Source organism: Herpailurus yagouaroundi, unplaced genomic scaffold, assembly GCF_014898765.1.
Source record: "Herpailurus yagouaroundi ecotype Mexico unplaced genomic scaffold, PumYag 530, whole genome shotgun sequence".
Lineage (NCBI taxonomy): Eukaryota > Metazoa > Chordata > Mammalia > Carnivora > Felidae > Herpailurus > Herpailurus yagouaroundi.
Window position 1 is genome coordinate 6,515,536 of NW_024412747.1, and position 18,701 is coordinate 6,534,236.

The following is an 18,701-nucleotide window of genomic DNA, read 5'->3' on the forward strand; positions in this document are numbered from 1 at the left end:
TTTGAAAAACAAGGAGCATTTATCAAGTCCGTCTCTTATACTGCATGGTAGACAGAACATTAGCATCTGGATAAATGTTTATTTAACACTTAGACAAAATTAAAAGGAAGAATTCACATACCACGTTCTCCAATAGAGGAGCCTTGAAAGTATATTTCTCTCTATAACTGTGCTCAGGGTTAGCACCGTTTTAAGCGTCTGTCATAGCTTTGAAAGTCTGGAAACTTCTTTGTTTAGAGCTGTTTGTGGAGCTTTCCATACAAAGGATATCTCTGCTGAAATCCGGAGGATTTGCTGAACGTATTGAATTGTGGCCCTGCAACCGACCTGTTTGTCCATCAAGATGGCCCATCTCACTCCGCAGTCGTGTCTCTTGGGCATTATCGCCCACATGCCGAGGACACTTCCGGAGATGAATGCAGCGTCTCAGAAATGAAACCAAGGACAACAACAGCTTCTAGAAAGAAGAGGAGGAGGGTCGGCCAGGAGGAGGAGCTGGGGGAGGAGCAAGGGGAGGGAGTCAGTTGACTTTGCTTCCTGGGATTTGAAAAGCCGAATCCATGTGCTGTTGATAGAGACAGTAGATCCAAAATGAATACGCCCTCCTTAGTAGTGATGAAGTATGCCGGCGGACATGAGGGGACAAACCAAGTTACAACACTAACCCAGGTCCTCAACCTTTCCGCGAGTGATTAAAAACAGGGCGCGGAAGGAGCAGGTGGTAGAATCTGCCTTCCCAGGTGCAGCAGAGAGAATGTGTGCTGATATCTTAACCCTTGCTTAGCCTCTTCAGGTGGCTGAGGTGTGCAAAGAATCTACGGGTATTCCGAGCTATCACCGCGGTGTTCCTCTTTCCTCATGTGGTTCCTGAAATTGTTTCATTTGCCCTGCAAAAAGATGTTTCGGCTCTTTCTTCTGCCTCTTCCCCGCCCCTCTTTTTAAGCTGACTTTGGATGACCCCTTAAATCTAGCTGTTGATTGTGGACTTAATGGTCAGTTCAGTGGGCTCCTTGTTATAGGGAGAACAGAAAACCCTCACCTGCACGTGATAGACACGTCTTGCCCCTGCATTGGACGGTGCTAAGGTGGGCATTCGTTTGCATGTAAGCCCTGACCCTCTTCTCCTGAAGCCCCATATTCAAAACTCCAGAGAATTAGGTCAACAGGCACATGTTAGTCCCATCTCTCCTCTAGAGTAGCTTCCTCATTTCAATTTTTTTTTCCAAGCCCAAGCACAAGAGAAACTCTGCAGGAAGCAGAGAGTCCCCCAACCCTGGGGTATTCTAGTCAACTCGGTGACCACAATGGCTGACGGACAACACCCCTGACACTCTACCTTTATGATTCTGTGTCCCTGCCTATTGGAACCCGTGTGAGAGTTGAATTAACATCCTTGCTCTTTCAGCCTTCCAAGAACCTGGACAGCGATGAGGACTCTCCTCTAGTGACCCTGTCCTTTGCCCTGTGCATCCTGGGGAGGCGAGCTCTGGGAACGGCAGCTCACAACATGGCCCTCAGGTACCTGCAGAAACAGTACCGGCACCAACGGTATTTCTGAGTGATTTTTGTCAATCATTTTCTTTATTTTAAAGTTACGGATAGTTCCTTCTGTAATAAATTCTGCTGGGTCCAAAAGAAGGCTTTCTTGAGCACTGTGACCTTTTGGAGTTCTGCATTTGAAAATGCCACTGATACAGAACAGCCAAAACCCCAGGATTATGGGTACAGGGCCTTCTGTGTTACAAGCCATGGATTTGCTGAAAAGATGAAATGAAACCATTTATAGGAACTTCCTAGCCTGGTCTCTAGCAAAATTAATGCTTAATAAAAACGTTCGTTCCCTTTCCCCGTTTTTCCTGCAAAAGGAAATCATCACATCTGTGCTCCAGTGTAGACCGCACCCTGCCCTGTCTCTGCGGGGCTTTGATTAACTGGATGTCCCCTCAGCTGTGTTTTCAAACTCTGTTTCTACCAGATCTTCCTGCTCTGTTTGTAAATAGCTCAAGGTTCTCTCCTTTTTTAAAAAAATTGACCTAGGGGCGCCTGGGTGGCTCAGTCAGTTGAGCATCCGACTTCAGCTCAGGTCGTGATCTCACAGTTCATGGGTTCGACCCCCGCATCAGGCTCTGTGCTAACCGTTTGCTCAGAGTCTGGAGACTGCTTCAGATTCTGTGTCTCCTTCTCTCTCTGCCCCTCCCCTGCTCACGCTTTGTCTCACTCTGTTTCTCAAAAATAAATAAATGTGAAAAAATTTTTAAAAATTGACCTATAATTGACATACAACATATATATGGGTGTGTGTGTGTGTGTGTATATATATATATATATATATATATACACACACACATATATATATAATTGGAACCCAAAAGAGTTCTTTTGGTATTCAGCTGGAGCGAGTGTAGACTGGATTACAAGCTTCTGAACGGCAAAAGCCACTCATGTATTGGTTTAATAACCTTCACAGCCTCTGCACTAAGTAAGTCGAGGGGGACTTGCTAACGGTTCCCGAATGCCCTTCTGCAGGGGACGGCTGTGAGCCCTTACCAGTGGAAAGTTCTGGAAAGGTGTCATCAGTTTTGGTGTGTGACTTGGTGAGGGGTGAAGTGGTATGGTGGGCACATCTCCTCATTTCTCTCTGGACGCCGTAGCCTTGAGTCACGCACAGGAAAAGGTAAACACCGAGGTAGAGCTATTCTCACAACTCCCACATCTCTGAATTTTACGATGTTCTTCACAGGTGAGAAATGCTAACTGACCATTTTGATGTGGAGTTAGGACTTGTTATAGGGAATACCCTGGGGAGGAGCTGACTGGCTTCTCCCGCCTGACTCAGCCTCATGCTGTAGACCCCGACAGTTTCCTCTGGGGTCGTCTGGGGCCAAATTTGATGATTGAAAGCCTAGCAGAAAGCTTGTGTGTGGGCTTCGTAAAACAGGATGATGTGGCTGCTGCAAGGGGCTCTTCGCTAAATAGAGAGTGTGGTTGGGGAAAGGCTTCAGAAGATTCTGGAATCACAAAATGCGTCTTCAGATAGTCATAGCCTCCAGGCAGCTGATCTTCTGTTTGACCCATTTGAAGTCGGTTTAAAAAAATAATAATAATAAATTCCGAATTTTCTTTGCAAACTGCAAATAAAATGCCCCAAGGATTTATTCTTTTAGTTCCTCCCTAAGCTACTTTCAAAGACTTCTTCCATCTTGCTCTTTGTGTGACTTGTTCAGATATTCCCCATCCAGGTGTTTCTTGCTTGGTCTGCTTTATTTATTTCTTCCTTGATTAAAGCACCAGGCTCACCAGCTGCTTGTTTTAAACCCGGTTTTGATGGGATTTTCTTTGTTTCAAACAATTTCTCCTACTCCCGCATCAGCTCTGCTTATAGTGATGAGATAAATCTGGGAACCATATTCTTGGTACTCTGGGGGAAGATCGGATTATCTGGGACCAGTTCCTTTTACTAAGAGGTCCCCTACCACAGCCAAATCCTGCAGCATACTTCCAATGCCATCTCTGATGACTAAAGGCAACTGACACTCTGCCCCGGGCCAACGGCTTTGGGGGCCTGATGGCCGTGAAGTTCTGACTTCATCAGGTGTGTCATGGGGAGTGGGGAGGGATGCAGTATGAGGGGAGGCTGGACCGTGGCAGAGCCCCCACCTCTACCTCAGGCGAACAGCTGTGCTCTACACTGTATATGCTAGAATCCAGTAAATGGTTTTTCTTGCAAAAAAAAAAAAAAAAAAAAAAAAGATTCCACAGCTCAAGAAAAATGTTTAAGTGTAATTTTTTATAGATAGAGTCAAATTGCTGTCCAGTAATGCTGCCCCAGTTTGTAATCCAGCCAAGAGCGTTTGGCCATATCCTCACTAATGCCGGATATTCAGTCTTTAATTTTTCTGGTCTCCTGGGTGAAAAATTATCTCATTCTCATTTTAATTTGCATTTCCATTATTCATAGTGAGGGTAAGGATCATTTTACATATTTATTGGTGACGTATTTTTTTTTCTGTCAATTTCCCACTGCCCATGTATATGCTTTACCATTAGGCTCTTAATGATATTTAGAAGGTATTCTCATATTAAGATATTAATATTTATTGGGGCATCTGGGTAGCTCAGTCGGTTAAGCATCCAACTCTTGGCTTCAGCTCAGGTCATGATCTCATGGTTCATGAGATCGAGCCCTAGCATCGGGCACATGGAGCCTGCTTGGGATTCTCTCTCTCTCTCTCTCTCTCTCTCTCTCCCCCCCCCGCCTCTCCTCCTGCTTATACACATGTGCACACTCTCTGAAAACAAACAAACAAACAAATAAATAAATAAATAAACAAACATTTAAAAAAACTTTAAGGGGTGCCTGGGTGGCTCAGTCGGTTAAGCATCTGACTCTTGATTTCAGCTCAGGTCATGATCTCACAGTTCATGGGATCAAACCCTGCATCAGGCTCCATGCTGACAGTGCAGAGCCTGCTTGAGATTCTCTCTCTCTCCCTCTCTCTCTCTCTCAAAATAAATAAACTTAAAAAAAAAACTTTAAAAAGATATTTATATATGTTAAAAATATTTTCTATCAAGGTGCACTTGACTTATTTTTACCTACGGCACACTTTTTAAAAATTTTAATTTCTAATTTCTGGATTTTGTGTCTTTCTTAAAATTTTTTTTTTTATTTCCAGGATATAAAAATAGTATCCTCCATTTTCCTCTGATACTTGTATATTTTTACTTCTTTCCATTGAGTTTTTGCATCCTGTCAAGTCTTAGGATTTGATTTTACTCTTCCTACCTTGTTACATTCTTATGGATTCTGTCAGAGGATACGAGACTCCTGGGTCAGAGACAAAGGACTTTGCTTCTCGTGGCACAGCGGCAGCATGAGCATTAGTGTGTTACTTTCAGTTCCCCTTGCCCCCAAGGCCCACAGGGGTGATGCAGATCCTGTTTTCCCTGACCAGAGATGTTCATTGAGCTTAGGGAACCAGCCTTTTCTTAGCGGAAAAAGTTGTCATTTCATCCCTCAAGGATGCTCGCTGAAAACACAGCCCTGGGGAATGGCCTGGGCCAACAAGTAGTAGTATGTGTTGGAGAATGAGCCCCCTCGACTACTGGCTCACAACAAATTCACATATATTTTCATACATGATGAGAGATAGGGATCCATTTTCTTCCCCCAAATGGATATCTGATAGTCCAATGCCATTTGCTAAGTAGTTTCTCATTAGTGATTTGGTCACTTAGTTAAAAACACCACTAACTTAAAATACCACTTTTGCCGTATTATACATTCTACATTCCCAGTCATAGGCGGTATGCTTGTGGATTTACACTTCTGTTTAAAGTGATCGATCTCTCTAATAACAAAACCGTTTGGTTTACTAGAGTGATACGAAGTTTTGATATGTGATAAGGCTAGTCCTCCTGTTTTTACTTTTTTCTTGCTGTTTTGTGGTGGATGCTATTCTCGCTCATGTTCTCCTCAGGTGAAATTCAGAATTACATTTTATAATAACCTCTGCTAGAATTTTGATGGATATTGTCTGGAATTTACAGATTGAGAAAGAAAATAAACAGCAGTCAGTAACATGGTGTATCTTTGTGATCATTCAGTTTTTTAAATGTCTTTTGGTAAAATTTTCTTTTTCTTTGAGATTTGTAATCTCTGGATGGATTATTTTGCATATTTTATAGGTTTATTGTGATTAGGATAGAATCTTTCCTGTCACATTTTTAATTGGTCACTGCTGATACACAGGAAAGTGATTTATCTTTTTTATTTAAAAATTTTTTTTAACGTTTATTTTTTAAGAAAGACAGTGTGAGCGAGGGAGGGCCAGAGAGAGAGGGAGACACAGAATCTGAAGCAGGCTCCAGGTTCTGAGCTGACAGCACAGAGCCTGATGCAGGGCTCAAACTCACGAACCGTGAGATCATGACCTGAGCTGAAGTCGGGTGCTTAACCGACTGAGCCATCTAGGCGCCCCAGTGATTTTTTTAAATTTGATCTTATGTTGGGTGCCTTTACTGAACTCTATTATAAACATAATATTCCAATTAATTCTCTTTGATTTTCTGGTGGAAAGACATATCTGCAAATAATGACAATTCTGGCATTCCCCCACCCCCCAATATTTATCCTCGATCCTTTTTCTTATTACATTGGCTGTGACCCCCCAGTGCAGTGTTCAAGTGGGCATCTGTGTTAGTTTCCTATTACTGCTATAACGAATTACCACCAACTTGGTGGGTTAAAGCAACAGAAGTTAATAATTACCCTACGGTTTTGGAGATCAAAAGTCCAAAATGGCGTTCGCTCGGCTACAGTCAGGATGTCTGCAGGGCTGTGTTCCTTTCGGAGGCTCTGAGGGGAGAATCCATTGCGTATTCTAGAGGCTGCCCTTCCTCCATCTTTCCAGCTGGGAGTGCAGCATCTTTCAATCTCTCCCTGACTCCAACTCTACTTCTCCTGCTTCCTCCTTTCACTCACAAGGATCCCTCTGAGTACACTGGGCTCACCCAGATAGTCCAGGATAATCTCCCCTTCTCAAAATTCTTAATTTAATCATATCTGCAAGATTTCCTTCCAGTGTTTAAGGTAACATATTCACGTGTTGCAGGTGGTAGGATATGGACATCTTTGGGGGCCCGTCATTCTGCCCACAACAGCATCCTTGCCTTAATCCAGATGTTTCAGGGAACGAGAGTAATATTTTAGCAGTAAAAGGTAAGGTTTGTTGCAGGCTTCCAACCGACCATTTTATCAAGCCAGGGAGTTTCCTCCTCTTCCTAGATTGCTAGATACAGCTTTTATCAGGAAAGGATGCTGAATTATTTTAAAATGTGGAGTCAGGCATCAGATGATCTTCTTCTCCTTGAAACTATTAACGTAATAACTTACATTCATAGAGGTCTTCATGCTGAAATAGCCTGCAAATTCTAGGATAATCTCTATTTGGTCATGATATATTATTCTTCTTATACAATTATGGGTTCAACTTGCTAATATTTTATTTACTATATAGTTACATGTACGTTCAAAGTGTGAGTGGCCCATGACCTTCATGTGTGCATCTGAGCATGCACACAATATACTCTTGCATAATTTTTAAAAAATATTTTTAAAATGTATTTGTTTTGAGAGAGACAGAGAACATGAGTGGAGGAGGGACAGAGAGAGAGGGAGACGCAGAATCCGAAGCAGGCTCCAGGCCCCAAGCTGTCAGCACAGAGTCTGACGCGGGGCTCGAACCCACAAGCCGCAAGATCATGACCTGAGCCGAAGTCGGACACTTAACCCACTGAGCCACCCAGGGGCCCTTCTTGCATAATTTTAAAATCAGGAATATTCCCTTAGGTGTACTTTATGCACAGGTCATTCTCACATATTTAATGTTAAAGAGCTAACAGATGATTTTTGAACCCTGACGCCCCAGATGGGTCTTTTTTTTTTTTTTTTTAATTTTTTTTTTTTTTTTAACGTTATTTTACTTTTGAGACAGAGACAGAGCATGAACGGGGGAGGGTCAGAGAGAGGGAGACACAGAATCGGAAGCAGGCTCCAGGCTCTGAGCCATCAGCCCAGAGCCCGACACGGGGCTCGAACTCACGGACCGTGAGATCGTGACCTGGGCTGAAGTCGGACGCTTAACTGACTGAGCCACCCAGGCGCCCCCCAGATGGGTCTTATACAGCAGCCTAGCATAAGTCACAAGCTCTACTTTATTTGATAGATTTAGTGGGGACATATTTTCGACTTTACAACAGTGACACAGCTCTGATGGACAGTCCTTGAGAAATAAAAATATATACATGCAAAGTTAGGGAGAATGACTAAATTGAGAATGATGCCTGGGAGAAGAGAAGCTCCATGGGGCGGGGCTGTCTGGAGGCCAGGCCCAGGCATCCGGGGTGGGTGTGGGGATCCTAGAAGTGGGAGCCAGCATCTGGGTCTTGGCTGTGCGCTGAGTGACTTTGGACAAAACCTTTGCCCCCTCTGTGGTCGCCCTTCTGCCTGTGTCAGGTTTAACGTGGAGTCTGAGACCCCCTCCCCCTTTCCCCATTGATCTTCTTGGATCTGTCCTCCCTGAACTGGACCCCTCCAATCACCACCCTTTACTGGGGGGGCTCAGATCCCTGGGGGACTGGAGTTCCCTTCCTCACCTCCTTCTGGAAACTTAAGGGTATTTTTGCGCAAACTCCCACAGAGTTTGGGGGAAATCTAACAGGAAAGGGATAAACCTTCAGCTGTTTTCTTAGTCCCTCCACTAGGCTGCTATTAGTTTGGCTCTTAAAGAGCCAGGCCCCCTTTTCTCACTGCCATCCGGCAGTGAGGCTTTCTACCTATTGGAGGAGACTTTGGGGCTGAGAAGGGGGAATCCCAGCCAAACTGGGGTTTCGCGTAGCCCCTTTGCAGCTGTTGGAGTCGTCCAAGGGCCTCCCCTCCGCTGGGCCTGGGAGGGCTCTAGGGGGCCAGGAGCTGTGTTGCCCGGGTTCTGTCCCCTCACTCTACATCAGACACTTTGTTGCTGGACCTCAGTGGGGTGGGTTCGCCCCTGCTCTTCCAGAGCCTAGAAGGGAAGACTGGAGGGCTTCCTGGAGGAGGCTGCGGAATGGGGAGGAGAAAGAGGCCAGCAGCAAGCCTTTGCACATTGGGGTGGGGGCTGGGGACTGGCGAAACCTTAAATGAGGCGCTGAATACAAGCGAGCAAAGACCACAAAAAAATACAATGTCTTAAAATGTTGATGTGTTTTGGAGATAGAATGGGTTAGTGTGGATGTTCCAAGTAAACCCTGGTAATTTTTTGAGATTTGGTGTTTGAGACCTATCTTCTCTGAAGAACTGGGTCTCCCACTGCAGAAAGGCACACATACATCAAAGGATGCCTTCACGGGAAGTCAAAATAGTTTCCCTGGCCCCAAGCTAAGAGATAGCTTGACGATGGTCTTCAAGTACATGGAAGGCGGCAAGTGGAGCCTGGCAGGTGCTCCGTTTATAGAGATAAAGGCAAAAAGATGGTGGCATTTTATAGCAGCACCATGTCTGCCTGAGGAAGAAATTGTATTGGCCCTTGGGAGCAGACTAGGGTTCCAAGAGGATAGAGAACCCCAAGACCAGCGTAGTCATGAAAAACAGTAGGCAAATAAGCCAGCCGTAGGTGCGCTATGTCACGCCCTGTGCGGGAGGCCATTAAAATCGGGTCATCCAGCTGAAATCAGAATCTTGGAGCCTGTAGAAAACATGTAAGTTTGAAGCATACGAAAGAATTTATAGCCCAGAAAAAGAAGCAAGCATTCCTGGGACCTTAAACTGTAACACTGCTCGGGGAGGTCTTCTGCCCTGGCCTGGTGTATGGATTCCACTCTGTGGCCAGCTTCGTAGCTTCTCTGATGGCTGGACTTCTTTAGGAGACACCCAGATTCTCTGGTCCCCTGAGCCCCAAATCTCAAGATTACTTGGGCAGATCGATCAGAACATAGAACATAGGCCCCAGGTCCCATCACAAACCACCCACCGAGGATCTCCAGGAACTGGGTCAGGACATCTCTGGTTGATTTTGAACAGCTGCCCTGTGGCTGACGCCTCGGGTCCTCGGGGCCAGGCTTGGGAAACACTGGCACGGGACAATGACAGTTGACCCCATCGATAGGGAGGCTGGAGGGAGCACAGAACTATTGGGTGTTCAAACGTCATGAAGTCAAATGTGGTTTTGAAAAGCTTCTCGTCAAAGCTGGCCTTTGACTTATTTCTCGCTTGGGAATCACTGTTCCACAATTTGTTTGGAATTTATTTGAAACAGCAACACTGGAGGCCGCACACTTGCTCTCCAGTTATGAGGCGGGATTCTGCGGTGTGAACGTCCTTCTGTTTGTATCTGAAGCTTATGCTGAAATGAGGATAATGGCAGCAGTGAACGTTTACAGTGTGCTTGCTCTGTATGTACTGGGGGCGGAGCTCAGCACTTGACGCGAGTTTATGTCAAGTAAAAAGGCTTGACGGAGGATGAGGCAGTACGGTTATTGGCCCCATTTTACAGCTGGAAAAACCAACGTGCGGAGAAGTGACCGGCGTGGTGATTCACCACGGTGGAGTCTTGCCCAGTCTCCAGACTCCTGCTGCTGACACTGCTCTCTGCCACCGCTAATTCTGTCCCCTCTGCAGGAATTCCTCAGGTCGCCCCCATCCGTGTGGATGTTTCCCTGGGGCAGCTGGGCTACCCCATGGCACCCACCGTTCCCTCCTCACACCCCTAAGCTCCCTTTGTTGACGGCTTTTCCCCCGCAGGCCTGTGTTGTGGAGAGCTGCCGATGGGACTCACGGCCCCCGAAGCTCACTGTGGTCGGTGCTCAGGGTTGCGCCTCCCTCTGCGCCACCCCCTGCCCCGTCCTGCTGGCCCAGGGCCCTTTCCTGTGGGATTTGCCGCCACCTTGTGCTCAGGGCGCCCCCACCCCACCCCCATCCCGCGCTCTTGGACATGTCCTCTGTTTCGTTCAGGACTCAGGCATGGGTCCCAGAGGACAGACGAATGCGGGGCACTGGGGTGTATTTGTCCCCTCCCCCCACTGACACATGTCCACTGTCCTCAAACCATACTTGTGCACCCAGTCCCCCATGTGAAGAGATCCTAGCAAGCCCCCACCTGGCCCCCACATACACCTGGACAAGCTTGATCCTAAGGATAAACACAGAACGAAAGAGACGATAATGAGGACAAGGGACTTGCCAATAACAACAAGTATCAGAGCCAAAATTGAAGCTTAGGCATCCCTCCAGCCCTTCTGGGCCATATGCTGCCCCTCTGTGCAGTACCTGGACTCTAACTTTTTTTTTTTGATTAAGTATTTATTTATTTCTTGGGAGACAGAGAGACAAGGGGAAGAGAGAGAGAGAGGGAGACACAGAATCTGAAGCAGGTTCCAGGCTCTGAGCTGTCAGCACAGAGCCTGACGCGGGGCTCGAACTCTCAACCAGGAGATCAATGACCTGGGTCGAAGTCGGACACCCAACCGACTGAGCCACCCAGGCGCCCCTGTGTGGTACCTGAACTCTAAAACCAAGTAAAGCACGTTGGCCCTACCTGAGGGACACCACTGCTTTCTTTCAGAGCGCTCTTTACCAGGTGGGAGGTAGCTGGGATCCAAACCACGGGTTGGTCTGATTCCAGAGCCGGTAGACTAGCTTCCTGGGTAAAGAATCCATGAAGGAATTATAAATACGCCATCGATGCGGCGAGTGTGCTGAATGTATACACTAATTTAAACTTTTGAAAATGGCTGGTGACTGACCTCAGGATGGTGAGGTGTGGGGGGAGTACAGAGGTTAGTTCATTCGAACACACATCTTCCAGTTACACACTCTCAAAGCAAGTCTGGGTTTCTGGCCAGGTGGGTAGCTGGAGGGGAGCCGTGGCTTTGCTCCCACGCGTCCTCAGCACGATGAGATGTTGAACATTTGTTCCCGCCTGCCTCTTTCTCGTCCTTGCTGGCCTGTTTCCTCTTACAGAAGAGGGTTATAATAATCGAAATTGTGCAGGCATCCATGGAAATGAGATGAGATGATGGGATGAAAAGCGCTTAGTAATCCACAAACCAGCAGAAAAATGGAAATCGTCCCCATCTTTCTCTCACTGGGCAACTGGACCATGTTTGTTTGTTCTTGTCGGGGGGTGGGGGGAATCTTTAGCAGGAGAACGTGGCCAGGGGTGATGGAATCAGCTGTGATGCCAGTGCGTGTGGCCGAATAGCACGGAGGGAAGAAAGCGCCCGTGAGGTGTGCTTTGCTCTCCGTGTGGACGTGCTCTCTGGGTCTGGAATACCGACCAAGGCAAACAGGCGGGGCTCCTTCCGCAGCCCCGTGACTAATCAGCAAGCATCGGAAGCCCAGCCTGCAAATCACACTTAATTGTTCGCATATGTTCTCCAAGCTCTCCGTTTATGGCGAAGGTACCAGAAGGGTCTTCGCCGTGCTGATCTGTAAACACATAGTGCAGGGGCCTGTTTGGAAATGGGCTCAAGTGAACAAATCAGTCGTTGTTCTGGGGAGCCCACTGTGAGTCCTGCAGAAACGACCCCAGCCTTAAAGCCGTCTCCCTCGCTAAAATGCATCAAGGCTGGATCCCAGATAATGACCCCATTGTCCAAAACTGAAAATCCGCGAACTCCAGCGGTCCTGTTTCCCCGAAAGAGCAGCCTTCTCGGCTCAGCAGAGGTACTGTGAGCGTCTGGGCCGCGTGGTTCCTTCTTGTGGGGACCAGCCCGTGCCTCGCGGCCGTGAACCTGCCTGACTTCTTCCCACGAGACACCACAGCACGCCAGCACCCCCAACCCGGTTGTAACACACGAGGACGTCTCCAGATGTCCCCCAGGGGCCCAGATTGCCTGCAGTTGAGAACCAGTGAGCGAGGGTGCAGGTGAGAGCTGGGCTGGTCCAGTCAGTGTGAGCAAAAGTGGGGCTTAGAGGGGAGGATAAAGGAACTTCGGGCTAGAGCAGAGCCAAGAGGATGCCTCTGTGAATAAAGAAAGCCGAGTTCCAAGACGGTGCAAACAGCCTTTGCTTCAACTGGCCATCCTCAAATTGTCCTTGTAAGGCGATGGCGGAGGATGCTGAAATGGGCCGGACCACTTAAAGCGTAAGCCTTGGGCCCGGCGTGAGGTAGAGTATCAGCAGCGAGGACAACAGGAGTTTGGACGAGCGGAAGATCACTGAGACCCAGCCTTGCGGTCGCTGGCGTCTGCTGGGATGGCAGGGTCCCTGTGAGGCAGAGGCTGGGACATCTGCGCACGTTGGCACACACACGTGCATGAATGCACACGTAGTGAAAACGGCAAACTCCTTACTCTAGTCCCCGCCCTGCGGAGCGGGGATCGAGCCCTGCCGGAGAGTGGCTCAGGGCCAAGCGGGAAGCGGTGCAGACCCGGCCCCTCTGATGGAGTCAGGTGCAGGGGCAGGACCAGACATTTGCTCTCGGGTCGAGAGGTATGGTGTTACAACCTCAGCCACATATACAGGTCTTTTCCATTAAAAAGAAGATGCGCTCAGGTACCAGCTACTCGCCGTCGTGAGAAGGAATAATATTTTTCTAGTGGGGTTTCTATTGAGATTTTGGCATGTCTTTAGGGCCACGGAAGCTGGTGCTTTATGTTGGCACCACGGCCTTGGTTGTGTGCGTGTGGGTGCGCGTCTTTAACACACGGCCATACACGTGTCAGGTTTCTTCTGGAACCTGTTCTGACCTGTCCCTGGCCTCACCCCACACAGCTGGACACAGCAACCCCCGCGCTGGCGATTGCCCGGTCAACAGATTCTGTGACAGGACAGGATGATCCCAGGTGGGGTGGGGGGGGGGGGGGGCCACAGGGGAAAGGGGGGGGGGGTGGCTGTTTATCCCCATGACGCTCAACCTTGACTGACTGTCTACTCCAGCTGTTGGCCGGGTTGGGGGGGCGGGGGCGGGGGCTCGTCATCTCTCAGCGGAATCTGAAAAAGACAAAGCCCTATGACGGTCCAAATCAGAAGCATGCTGCAGGCCTCCTGGAGACCTCGTGCTCTCTGCCCCCTCCCCCAAAAGCCCTCCCCCCACTCGATACATCCCTCTGCCTCCCTCCCCTTCATTCTCTGGAGGATAAAAGGCAGGTAATGAAACACCTTTCTTTTAGGATGCCTTTACCTTTAAGGTGCGAGGGATAAGACCCCCCAATCCGGGGAAATGCCGGTTCAGGCTTTGCCTTCGGCATTGAGAATCACTGGAAAAGAACAGCCTTACGTGCCACAGTGTCATTTTTCTCCAAAAAGAGAAATGACGAGTAAAGCATCTGTTGTTGGGGGCCTTCCCGCTTTCCGTCCTGATAAGTAAGCAGCCTGTGGCTGTCATGTACATGCTCCGGGAAACAAGATGCTGGCGCCTTGAACTCCCTGCTCTGCTCTTTTCTCTGCAGACGCTGCTCTGGGTGTCTGGGCGAGCCCCATAATCTTCCTTTGCCGCCACCCCCATCCCTGCGTCTGGAGGAGTGTTTTCTCTTCCCGGGTGTGTAGGCAGCCTTTCCGGGATAAAACCCACCCGTGTTCTGCCATCTAGCTGTTCCTTTGCAGGGCTTAGCTCTCATCTGGTGATGGGGGCATTTTCAGCGGTTTTCAGCTGAGAGCAGAGAGTACTCCTCACTCTAAAACTTGTGCTCGGCCCTGCCGTCCTGTGCCTCCCCCGTCGGTGCCTCTCAGGTGCCCACCGAGCCCACAGCCCCGGCGAAGTCTTTGTTCTGTGAAGGGAGAGCCTTTCGGGAAGGCTTGCCTCCTGGAACTCTTTCTGGAAGGTTCTGGGCTCCTCCAAGCCACAGCACCCCAAGCCCCCACCTGCCTAGACCCTGGCTGCTTCCGTTTCCCACAGTCTGCTCTGACTCGAAGCCACGGCGTCCCTCTCAAGAGGGTTCCAGAAGGAAATTAATGCGAGCGGTACATCTTGCAACGAAATGCTAAAATAGCAATCAGTGGAACTATTTCCCTGACGTGCAGGTCTAATGTGCTGCGTTGAATCAAAAGTCTTGCTCAGTGAGCCAACTCATTAAATCCTTATGAGCGGCCATCCTCAGAGATTTTCCTTCTCACACATTCTCCTGCTCATTCTGTCCCAGTTCAGCCCTATCACGACTGCCGTTTCTTGTACTTGCCTCGTAACTACCTCTCAGGGATGTGAGAGGCCAGGGTCGTTCGCGGTGGCCGTGATGGAGGATGTGAGTGGAAATAAAGGAGAGAGGAAGAACACCTCTTCCTGTCCCCATTATGTGGGATCCATCGCCTTTCCCAAACCCGGGTTCCTGACGTTCATCCAAGACGTAAAGGACCCAGACCGTGAAAGATTTCCCTTGGGCAAGCCATGTGTTCTGGGTCCAGGCAATGCTCAATTATGTGCAGGAAATGGAAGCAGAGCAGGAAAAGCTCAGAAACGTGAAAACCTGGATAATCCTGAAAAACCCTTTGGCCGTTCATTCTAACCCTCCCCCGTATTCCATTTCCAGCAGCCATTCACAAAAGGGCGTGCCTGGGGAAGGGAAGTGCTCAGACAATCCAAATGACCGATTCGGGATTCCGACGGGTGTTGTTGCTTTCTCTGCATCCTGTGGTAGAATCCAGTTTTTATTATGAGTGACCTAACCTGGAGGAGACCTTGAGAAACGCAAAGGAGAATGGTCCCCAGGTGGCCCTGTCAGTCACCCCCCGAGAAGGTCACCGCGGGGCCTCCTGGAATAGAGCACCTGCATGTGGGGGCTCGCGGTGACCACGGCCTGCACCGTCACACTCAGACATCAAGCACGAGTGGCTTGGGGTGGCTCCCACAGCTACTGAGGCCGACCACGACCCCGGCTGTCGGGGTGGGGGTGCAGGTCTGGGCGCAGGCTCTGGCCGGGCAGTGCTACACTCTGGGCTGCTCAGGCTTTTAAAGGCTCGAAGGTCCTTCTTGGCGTGACAGATAGGAGGCTCGGACCTTGCTCAAAGCGACAGGTTTCTGAACACTGTTCAGTGGGAACAAACAGTAATTTGGACTTTGCTTTTCAGCCTGGACTCTTTCCTGTATGGCCTTCACACCCTCTTCAAAGGTGACTTTAGAATAACAGCACGAGACGAGTGGGTATTTGCCGACATGGACCTCCTGCATAAAGTTGTCGCCCCGGCCATCAGGATGTCCCTGAAGCTTCACCAGGTAAAAACCAAAACAACAATCCATTTTTTATAAAAGGATAAGCCTGAAACATGATGGGGGACAAAGCCTTTTTCAAAAACATGGTCCCTTTTCTTGGCCTGACGTTTATGAGCGGGCGTGTAACTAAGCATCGAGGCCGTCCAGATATTCTTGACCTCAGCGGTGGTGATTGGTCTGCAAGAGCTGCTGGGGGGTGGTGATGTCCCGCCAGGACAGAGAAGGGGAGCTGGCCACCGAAAATGACATCTCAGAAGTACCCAAACTGTATTGCAAAGGCAGAGAAACCTAAGGCTGAAAGCTGTTTCCCTAGGCACGTTCCAGTGGTTAGGACAATGGGACGAGGACGTGTCCTCTACCCCGTCGGGATTCGGAAGGAGTGTGGGAAGAGAGTCCACGCGGAGTGGACTTGGCCCTTCGGGTCACCGGCCGAGTCGCCATGTGGTCACTCACCCACGGATCAGCTCGCTGGTCTTCCTCGAGCCCGCACATGGACCTCTTTCCCCCCTCAGGACCAGTTCACTTGCCCCGATGAATATGAAGACCCAGGGGTCCTCTATGAGGCCATCCAGTCCTTCGAGAAGAAAGTCGTGATCTGCCACGAGGGCGACCCGGCCTGGAGGGGCGCCGTGCTGTCCAACAAGGAGGAGCTGCTCACCCTGCGTCACGTGGTGGACGAGGGCACTGACGAGTACAAGGTCATCATGCTCCACAGGACCTTCCTGAGCTTCAAGGTGATCAAGGTACAGTGGCCCTACCTCCCGGCTGGCACCAGCGGTCACGTCTCAGGGACACAGTCTTGGAGTAGCGGAGGTGGGCAAAGGGGCCAGGGTCCCTCGAGCCTGTGAGAACCAGTGTGTCCACAAGGGCTTTGGCGAGGAGTCCTGGTAGACACGCGTGTAGATGAGGGTCAGGATCTGCCTTGTTTTTAAACACTTTTCTAGTTCGCCAAAGTTCCAGAACTTTCTGTAATAACCTATCCCTGGACCTGGGGGCTTTCTTACCAGTGTTTCTTTTCTTCGTATAGCTTCGAACCACTGGACCAAAGCAACAGCTTTCTTATTCGCCCTGTTTCCCCATGAAAGTGGCATCATACCCATCTTACAGGACTGCCCGCGGCTCCGGCTTGACTGCGAAAACAGCTTTAGGCCAAAGTCCTGTGGTCACAGATACTCAGACCCACAGCCCCAGTCGCTCTCCGTAGGTTAAAATCAACAGACTGAAAACACATGCCACCATCTGCTTTTCCCTCCGTTCCTTCCCCCACCTGCAGGTTAACAAAGAATGTGTCCGCGGCCTCTGGGCCGGGCAGCAGCAAGAGCTCATATTCCTTCGCAACCGCAACCCGGAGCGCGGAAGCATCCAGAACAACAAGCAGGTCCTCCGAAACTTGATTAACTCCTCCTGTGACCAGCCCTTGGGGTACCCCATGTACGTCTCCCCACTAACCACGTCCTATCTAGGGACCCACAGGCAGCTGCAGAGCGTCTGGAGCGGCCCTGTCACTTTGGACGGCATCAGGACGTGGTTCCGAACCAAGTGGTTAAGGTAGGTCTTTACCACCAAGGCCTTCATCCAGACGTTGGGGGGGCCGGGCGGCGGGGAGAGCTCCCCCACTTCTGGTTAGAGTTTCACTGTTGTGTGATTAAAACCGCTATTCCCGTGTGGCCTAACAGATCATTTGTTTCCCTGAGCAGTCTCGGATGACGAATCAGGGAAACCTCACGCAGATGAGAATCTGTGTCCCTCGCCCTTGCTGAGGCTGAGGTCTGGCTGGCGTTCGTGCACGGCGTTCACGCACAGCGTTTGTGCAGGGCATTCGTCACAGCGTTCATAAACCGCTTTCCTGCACAGGGTTCGCGCACGGCGTTCGCGCGCAGCGTTCGCGCACGGCGATCACGCAGAGCATTTGTACGCAGCGTTCGTAAACAACGTTCGGGCACAGCACTCGTGCACGGCGCTCGTGCAGAGTGGCACGGGTTATGGGTTTGCAGGAGTAGCTGTTGTACATCTGTTACGGGGCCGGGGCCTGAACTCCCCCAGCACACGGCTTCCAACCAATAAGCCTTTCTGCTTGGGATAATGTCCCTGGTTAGCTGGGATGAATTCTAGGCGGTTTGGCCCAAGTATGGCAGAGCTCCAGATCTCAGGCCTCGAAGCCCAGGGTTCTTTCAGAAGGTCAAGGCTGCAGCATGTGGATCTCGATGTGTCATTCATTTCTCAGGCACTGGCATCTGGGGAGCAGACCCCTCCCCCGCTCCCCTGCATCCCAAGTGTGGTGCTCACCTGTAGAGTGTGGTCTTTTTTAATCCTGATTTCCACAGGGGTGTGGTGGGGCTTTGGTGGGGGGGGGGCAGGTAGAAATGTCTGGTGAGGGCCCTTGAAGTCCCTCTCCCCCGACAGGATGCGGAAGGGCTGTAACGCCGGCCAGCATGGTACAGGCAACATCGAAGACGTGGATGGGAGGGCTGCCCCGTCTGCAGGAGGCGGCCGCGCTCCGGGTGGCGAGAACCAGGAGAGCAGCACCGAGCAGCCCAGAAAAGATGGGACCCACCACTGGTCACCGCACGAAGGGACACAGAGGACAGGTGGGTGCAGCGGGCCTCATGGTTACTGATCAAGGTTCCTCTGGTCCCCGTGACTGACACCACGGGTTATGCTGTCATTCTAGCCTCGGAGAACTTCTTACAAAAAGAAAAAATCAGGATTGGGCCACAGGATGCCCTAATTTACTGACTCTTAAAGGTTCTACCCAGGAAAACCTCTGGTGGACTCAGCTTTTTTTTTTTTTTTTTTTTTAAGTTTATTTATTTTGAGAGAGCACACAAGTTGGGGAGGGGCAGAGAGAGAGGGAGGGAGGGAATCCCAAACAGGTTTCGCACTGTCAGCAAGAGCCCAACAAGGGGCTCAAACTCACAAACCGTGAGATTATGACCTGAGCCGAAATCAAGAGTTGGATGCTTAACCGACAGAGCCACCCAGACGCCCCTATTAGAACTCAACTTTTATCCTTTATCC

At 49.8% G+C, this 18,701-nt stretch overlaps 1 protein-coding gene and 1 long non-coding RNA gene across 5 annotated transcripts in view; one reads left to right on the forward strand and one right to left on the reverse strand.

The window, feature by feature from the left end:
• The window catches only part of PCNX2 (pecanex 2), a 302,926-nt gene that overhangs the window by 272,737 nt on the left and 11,488 nt on the right, over nt 1-18,701 (forward strand). For all 4 annotated transcript variants that reach the window (XM_040464986.1, XM_040464985.1, XM_040464988.1 and 1 more), the window contains exons 28-32: nt 1,406-1,518; nt 15,542-15,686; nt 16,196-16,426; nt 16,957-17,231; nt 18,087-18,271. In XM_040464986.1, the coding sequence (XP_040320920.1) occupies nt 1,406-1,518; nt 15,542-15,686; nt 16,196-16,426; nt 16,957-17,231; nt 18,087-18,271 (949 nt within the window). The remainder of the gene's footprint in view (nt 1-1,405; nt 1,519-15,541; nt 15,687-16,195; nt 16,427-16,956; nt 17,232-18,086; nt 18,272-18,701) is intronic.
• Nucleotides 68-15,544, reverse strand: LOC121023237 (uncharacterized). The gene is made up of 3 exons (XR_005787312.1): nt 13,662-15,544; nt 11,073-13,471; nt 68-565 (listed from the first exon to the last, which is right to left on the reverse strand). It is a non-coding gene; the product is annotated as an uncharacterized LOC121023237 (long non-coding RNA).